An 8,013-nucleotide genomic window follows, 5' to 3' on the forward strand; every position below is an offset into this window, starting at 1 on the left:
GACGTTTTGCCTACGTAAACGCAGTCATCGTGTTTCACGCAGCCACGACAGTCGGCTGTGGACAGTGGGTGCCCACGAACACTTGGGTGGAAGACATCTTACGGGCATTTTAGCAGTAACAAAGTTGAAGGATTTACACAGGACTGTGAAGCCAAATAAAAGTTCTGTCGTGTCAACTCAAACTGTCTCAGTCTCAACTGCAACTGACCAGGTTTGGAACGGAGTCCGAAGCAGGTAGGTCAGATACTATGTGTGTGTGTGTGTGTGTGTGTGTGTGAGTAGTTTGTATGATACCTACAGGCAGTCAGGTACATAGCTCTCACAACAGCTATAGAGTCAAGCACGGACCCACACACTCACACACACCTCATTCAGTGATCTTTGCATTCAGTTAGCAGCTGCTGAACAAGGCAGTCATCTTTTCAAGTCCAATGCAAGATCCGGTGTAACAGCTTATAACTACCCACAGCTGTATTTTACCCCCGAGGTCAAATCAAGCCCAGATTAATGCCGGCGTCTATGTAGACTAACCTGTATGTACAGTGTGGTGAAATATCGGATCAATCATTAAAAAAAAGAACAAACAGAGACACAGAGAGAGAGAGAATGACAAAAATTAATGGTTCAATGAAACACGCCATATGCCCATAATTCATGGGGAACACAGAAACCGTAATAACAAAATAACATGAGATATGGAAAGAAAAATGTGTATATAATTTTAAGGGAAGAAAAACAACCCCCCCCCCCCCCCCCCCCCCCCCCCCACCCCCCGAAAAAGGAGTGGAGGAGGGGAGAAGAAAAGAAAACAACAACAAAAATTTTTCTTTGCTTGAACTATTAGTCAGTCAGCAGACAAAAAGAAATCAAAATCCCCCCCCCCCCCCCAAAAAAAAAACCAAAAAAAAAACCCACTCCAAAAACATAGACATACATAAGCACCCCATGGCTTCTATGAAATCAGAACCCCATATGTGATGTGAGCATTTTCTTTCGTTTTTTTTTTTTTTTTTTTTTTTTTTAGTGACGACAATGATTATTCTTCCTGTGCAGTGCGTGACTGGTACACTCCAGGACGATGCATTTCGGCAGCAAGTACGTGTACACCAAGACCAGGGCGGAGGCCGAACATGAGGTCGGTTCAGACTCCGGGTCTGAGGAGGAGGTCTTGGTGCGGGATCACGACGAAGCCGAGCTGTCCATGTCTGGCGGTGAGCGGGACGACGGGGAGGTGGGTGCTGTGTTCACCTCAGGCAGTTTTAGTTTCAGTCTTTCAAGGAGGTGTCACCGCGTTCGGACAATATCTGTATACGCCGCACCACAACTGCTAAGCAGATGCCTGACCAGCAGGATAACCCAACGCGCTTAGTCAGGCCTTGAGTGCATGCTTATATATTTGTGTACCTATCAGAGTAGATTTTCACAGAATTTTGCCAAAAAACAATGCTCTCGTTGTCATGGGTTCTTTTTTTTTTCTTTTTTTTTTTAGCGCACCAAGTGTGTGCTGCACACGGGACGTCTGTTTATCGTCTCATCTGAATGACCAGACTGTTCAGTCTTATTTTCCAGTCAAACCTGGGAGAAAGGGTGAGAACGAGTTTTGAACCCAGACCCTCACGGACTGAGTGTCTTAACCATTCTGCCACCTCCTGCCCCTTACCCCCAACCCCTCCACCCCACCACCCGCATGTGTGGGGACATCAAAGCTGATGATTAGAATAACCAAACTTTTATAGTCAAAACAAATGCGCACGCTCGCGCCCACACACACACGCACACACCCACACCCTCACATACATACATACACACACACATGCACGCACGCACGCACGCACACACGCACACACAGACACACACACACACACACACAAACACACACACACACACACACACGTGTGTGTGTGTGTGTGTGTGTGTGTGTGTGTGTGTGTGCGTGCGTGCGTGCATGTGTGTGTGTATGTATGTATGTGAGGGTGTGTGTGTGTGTGTGTGTGTGTGTGTGTGTGTGTGTGTGTGTCTGTGTGTGTGCAGGGCATATTTTGTGCTTTTTATGTGATTATTCATACTTGTAAATTGTAGTATTGTGTTGCAGGTACGTAGATTTTTTTTTTCACTTCCATGTCCTCTGTGTGCTGTTGTGCGGTTTTATGCACTATGACATCTCATTTGAGGCACTTAAAGCCCATTATATGGGGAGTTTGCGCCACATCAGTACATGATAATAATGATAAAAAAGTAATGATAATAATAGTAATGATAATAATGATTATTATTATGATGATGATAATGATAATACTAATACTAATGCTAATATCGATAAAAAGAAAAGTTATTATAACCATGATGATGTTTATTATTATCATTATCATTATTATTATTATTATTATTATTATCATCGTCATCATCATCATCATCATCATTATTATTATTATTATTGTTGTTGTTGTCGTTATCATCATCATTGTTATGATGATGATGATGATGATGATGACGAAAACGTCGCATGGTAACGCGTGGCAACACAATGACACTGCTGTCCCCCCACCCCCACCCCCCCACTCCCCTCTTTTCCAGACGTGTTTGCTGGACATCTTCGACACAGCTGGGCAGGAGGAGTACTCGGCGCTGCGGGAGCAGTACGTCCGTAGCGGTGACGGCTTCGTGGTGGTCTTCAGCGTCACTGACCAGGCCAGCTTCCAGGAGGCGGAGAGCATATTCCTCTGGCTCAGCCGGTTCAAGAGCAAGTTTTCTGCGGTGAGCTGACATGTGTGTAGAAACGCGCTCGAAGCGCGCGTGTACATACACACATATGTATGCACATACGCGCGCGCGCGCGCACGCGCACACACACACATAACACACACACACGCGTGCACACACACACACACACACACAGACACAAACACAAAACACACACACTAACACACACACTCAGACACAAACACAAAACACACACAGAGACACACACACACACACACAAACCACGATTGGTTGACTGCCTGGTTGATTGACTGACTGATCAGCTGCCTGACTGGCTGACTGACTGGTTGCTGTGCGGCAGGTGTTGTGCGGCAACAAGACGGACCTGACGGATGAACGCAGGGTGACGTCAGAAGAGGGACAGAAGCTGGCCGACAGACTGGGCAGGCCGTACTTCGAAACGTCGGCCAAGACTGGGGAGGGCGTGACCGACCTCTACCACGGGCTGATGAGGACCATTCCCAGAACGGGCACCGACTACAAGGTCTGCAAAGAAGTATCTGTGTGTGTGTGTGTGTGTGTGTGTGTGTGTGTGTGTGTGTGTGAGAGAGAGAGAGAGAGAGAGAGAGAGAGAGAGAGAGAGCGTTTCATTTTATTCTGGCAGACAGACAAACAAAGACAGAGAAAGAGTCTGCAGGGACCTTGTAGTCCACAGAAAGGCAGACAGACAAACACAGACATACCAAGACAGACAGACAGAGAGATGTATTTTTAGAAGCTTTGCTGGCGCAATGGTTAAAAAAAAAAAAAAAAAGAAGAAAAAAAAAGAAGCGTATTTGTCCGAACGCTGTGACGCCTCCTTGAGAAACTGAAACTGAGACTGAAACTTTTCTTCTTTTTTTATGCTAGTTGAGGAGAGTAACAGGGAAAGTTATTGGGTATTTTTCTTTCTTTTTTATGCTAATTGAGGAAAATCCGTCATCTCCCCCTCCCCAACCATGACTCAAATCATCAAAACTTTCCCTGTTCCTCTCTCCTCAATTAGCGCGCGCGAAGTTCTCATTTCTCTGTGTGTGTGTGTGTGTGTGTGTGTGTTTCTGTTTGTCTTTGTGTCTGTCTCTGTGTCTGTCTGTTTGTGTGTCTGTCTTTCTGTCTGTCTGTCTCTGTCTTTGTCTGTCTGTCTCTGTCTATCAGTCTTTGTCTATTAGTCTCTGCCTGTCTGTCTCTGTCTGTCTGTGGACTGCAAGGTCCCTGCAGACTGTCACTGTCTGTCTTTGTCTGTCTCTCTCTGTCTGTCTGTCTTTGCCTTTGTATGTCCGTGTTTGTCTGTGTGTCTGTCTGTGGACTACAATGTCCCTGCAGATTCTTTCAGTGAACACACGACCTAACCGTAGCAAGTTTCACACGCCCTATGAAGAAAAAAAAAAGTCACTCATCGTTGCTGCCGTTGTGGGGCAGGTGGTGATGCTGGGGAGTGGAGGTGTGGGCAAGTCCTGCATCACCCTGCGCTTCACCCAGGACATCTTCCTTGAGGACTACGACCCCACTGTGGAAGACTCCTTCCGCAAAATGATTCGCGTCACCGGTCAGCCACAGGGGGTCCTGAAACGCAGGAGACGCAGGAAGAAGAGATCCCAGCCCAAAAAAGGACAGGCAAAAGGTTAGCAAGGGGTGCGTTGCGGTAGGGTAGGGACATTGTTTTCATCAGTTTTCACTAGTTTTAGAAGTCGGTTTTTGTTGTCGTTTTTTTTCGTTGTTGTTTAATCTGGTCACATATGGATGTCGGTCAATCTTCTCAGACATATTTTTCTTTTGATTTTTTTCTTTTCATTGTTTGATGTGTCCTTTCCCCCGAAAAACGGAGTATGGCTGCCTCCATGGCGGGGTAAAAACAGTCATGCACGTAAAAGCCCACTCGTGTACATACGGGTGAACGTAGGAGTTGCAGCCCACGAACAAAGAAGAAGAAGAAGAAGATGTGTCTTTGGTTCATGACCATTAATTTTTAAAGAAAAACTCTTCGTGATTTCAGATGTTGTTGGACTGATCCGTTCGGCCGGTCGTGTCATGTAAAATGATTATATATATATATATATATATATAGAGAGAGAGAGAGAGAGAGAGAGAGAATTTTTTTTTTTTAATACAGATCTCCGCTCTAAGTCTTGGCAACATATGGTAATGTTTAAAACGAACTGCACTTTACAGGTCCCCGAAGAAGGAGTCGATCAAGGAGTCGTTCAAGAAGCAGGGAAAGAAGAGGTGGGTGCACCATGCATTCATCAAAATACGGTGTTCATTCAGTTTGTGCAAGTGGTGTGAAAGGCTTCGTTTTGCTTGCTGTCGTGTGAAGGCGTGACTCCCTCAGATCTAAAAAGCAAAGCTGATACAATAGGTTACCTACATTCGGTGGAACCTTTTGCTGCATGCTTTTTGTTCATTTCTGTGTAATGTTGGTAGGACTTGTGCGGCCTTCTTTTCATAATTTTCTGTTCCAGAAATTTTCGCTGACTATCGAGATGGAATGTGTAACTGATGAGAATTTCAGGAGTCTGGAGGAGATATTGTGTTTACAGTTTGGCAGTACGGAAATATAAACATTTTGTTCTGAACAGCCTGTATTTACAGACAGATTTCTTAATCACCAGCCAATCATGAAACCACGTTGATGAGCACAATGTATGATGTGTGTAATTTGACGAAACAAGTTCTTAAAAATCTGCGATTTTTACGCAAAGACCAGTGCGTCCATAGACTTGCCATATAATAAAACGTGCACCCCAAACTTGGCAGGCGTGGATAGTCGTTGATTAACGTCCAGACTACAAAAGGTAGCACACCGCCTGCGACAGCAGCGTCCCAAGCCTCCCCTCCCCGTCAAACTTACCACATGCAATCGAGGAGGAAGGTGGCAGAATGGTTAAGACGCTTATCTGCCAATACAGTGTCCGGGTTCGATTCCGGCTTTTGCCCTTTCTCCCAAATTTGACTGGAGAGAAAACTGCACGTCTACTCATTGAAATGAGACGATAAACCGAGGTTCCGTGAGCAGCACACACTTGGCGCACATACAATGTGCCTCCCTAGTAAAGCCAGGAACACCATTTGCAGAGGCCCTGGCTTTTACAGACAACCGACAGACCTGCAGGAATCTGCCGAACAGCTGTTCTGTGCGGCGCCCCAACGACTCTCCACAGAGTTCATGAGGAAGAAGTAAAGTACCTTTCCCAGGAACACAACACCATGCCGAAACGGGGCATCGAACCCTATCACTGGTTAACACTGGACCAGAAATCCAGTGCCTGACTGATGCTGCCACAGCGACTCATGAAGTCGTTCTCTGGAGAAAAAAAAAAGAAAAAAAAGCTGTTCAAGGGAATGTCAATTACATTATCATTTTTTAATTAAAAACATTTCCTATGAACGTTTTCGACAGGCCCTTTTTGGAAACACGAGCTCATGTATCCATATGTAATACACAATACCAGAAGCACCGACTGATAATGATAACTGCAGATTTTTTTTCCATCGTGTGTTTCAGATGTACAGCAACAGCAGCAAGGCAGCTCGGTTGTAAGTATTTTTTTGAAAGTGCATTGAAAAAGACTGTCTTTATGGGTGCTTGTTCCTTCCGTTCTTCCTTTCTTTTGTTCTCTCTTTCTTTGTCTGTTTTCTTCCCTCCTCCCTCCCTTCCTTTTTTCTTTGTACTCAGAATGTCCTCAGAGTTTCTGGAAGCTTTTGTATCTTTATCTTGCAACAGAAGTCGGCATTCAGACGAGAATTGGTCACGCGCTAGAATAGCTGCCACGTAGTGTGAAACAAATGTTTTCTAGATGGCAGTTGTTGTGGGGAAGGTTCATAGTTGTAGATGCCACTGTCGCAACTGTTTTCTAAGTGAAGAGTGTGTAAAGAACAGAGTTCGGATTTCTCGTAGGGTAAGGATAAAGCTGTAGATTCCCCTGGTGTAAAACATCGAACTGTTTTTCAGTGTTTCTCACGAGGAAAAATAAAGCTGTAGATGCCATTGGTGTAAAAAACAAAACAAAAAACAAACTGTTTTCTAGGTGAAATATGTGTACATGTGTGTAAAAAACGGCACTTGGATTTCTTATGAAGAGGGATAAAGCTTTAGTTATCATTGGTGTAAAAAAACGTTTACTATGTGATTATATATGCGTGTGAAAAACATAACCCGAATTCCTTACAAGGAAGGATAAAACCGTAGATGCAAGTGGTGTGAAAAACAACTGTTTACCGATTTCTACACGATTGTATATGTGTATGAAAATAAGACCCAACCAAGAACCACACACACACACACACACACACACACACACACACACACACACACATCCCCCCACCCCCCCACACACACTAACACACACACACGCACACACTAACACACTAACCCCCCCTACGCCCCTACATCCCCCACCTCCGCCCCCCCTTACACCCCCACCCCCACACCCACACCCAAACTCAAACACACAGCTGGGAACCTGTCAAAGACGGATCGATCAACCTCTTCATTCAACGAGGGACGAATCTTGTCTCCACCAGGACCCGCCCAGCTCTGACGACGATGACGATGACCCCCGGGCCGTGTCCACGCATATGTCCAGGCGGCGCAAAGCGGACGGCAACGCCGTGCTGCTGTCCCTGGGCAGGCTGGCCGAGGATCCGAACCTGGTGACCGGGGACCCCCTGAGGTGTGAGCAGTGTCAGGCCGTGCTGTCAGCCACCTCGTCCCTCACCCAGCAACCAGACGGCAAGAAGACGTGGGCCTGGTCAGTTCACCTTCCTGTGTATAGGGGTTGGGGTGGGGGTGGGAGGTATGATGATGATATGGATACCTATCGGCCCGACGTACAGTTTATATCACAGACTGACATAAGTTTACAGTTGGGCCAACAGCATAATGGGAGCTGCATGATCCGTGGTTTATCCATTGCATTGGGAAGTCAGCTACAGCCTAGTCTTTCAAACTAGGAGGCAAGATTGCACTGGCTCTTAGGGTTTTGGGGGCCAGCTGGCCTTTGGGTACCATCCCAACGCCGACTGTCCTAAAACCGCCTTGGCCGAGAGAGTGGGATGTAACGTGGGCAAGACACTCTCCACTGTTATCAAAATCTAGCCCAGATAGTTGGGACAGCAGTTACCTTCTCTGCTGTTCTGATGGCCATAGTCGGACACGACCGAATATCATACAAAATATGGATACTTATGTAGCGCCTATCCATGGTCGAAGACGAAGCTCCTAGTGCTTTGCAAACATGGAGTCATTTGCACAACAGGCTGCCTATACCTGGGTAG

General features: G+C 46.0%; 1 protein-coding gene across 3 annotated transcripts in view; it reads left to right on the forward strand.

Annotated features, from left to right (window-relative positions):
* Window positions 1–8,013, forward strand: part of LOC143281131 (circularly permutated Ras protein 1-like) — a 28,813-nt gene continuing 20,800 nt past the window's right edge. Inside the window, exons 1-8 of one of the 3 annotated variants that reach the window (XM_076586119.1) lie at window positions 1–234; window positions 1,054–1,231; window positions 2,575–2,754; window positions 3,062–3,244; window positions 4,159–4,360; window positions 4,909–4,962; window positions 6,242–6,273; window positions 7,261–7,487. In XM_076586119.1, the coding sequence (XP_076442234.1) occupies window positions 1,079–1,231; window positions 2,575–2,754; window positions 3,062–3,244; window positions 4,159–4,360; window positions 4,909–4,962; window positions 6,242–6,273; window positions 7,261–7,487 (1,031 nt within the window). In that variant the 5' untranslated portion in view covers window positions 1–234; window positions 1,054–1,078. The remainder of the gene's footprint in view (window positions 235–1,053; window positions 1,232–2,574; window positions 2,755–3,061; window positions 3,245–4,158; window positions 4,361–4,908; window positions 4,963–6,241; window positions 6,274–7,260; window positions 7,488–8,013) is intronic. The other 2 variants (XM_076586120.1, XM_076586121.1) reach the window with 2 other exon arrangements.

Source organism: Babylonia areolata, chromosome 4, assembly GCF_041734735.1.
Source record: "Babylonia areolata isolate BAREFJ2019XMU chromosome 4, ASM4173473v1, whole genome shotgun sequence".
Lineage (NCBI taxonomy): Eukaryota > Metazoa > Mollusca > Gastropoda > Neogastropoda > Buccinidae > Babylonia > Babylonia areolata.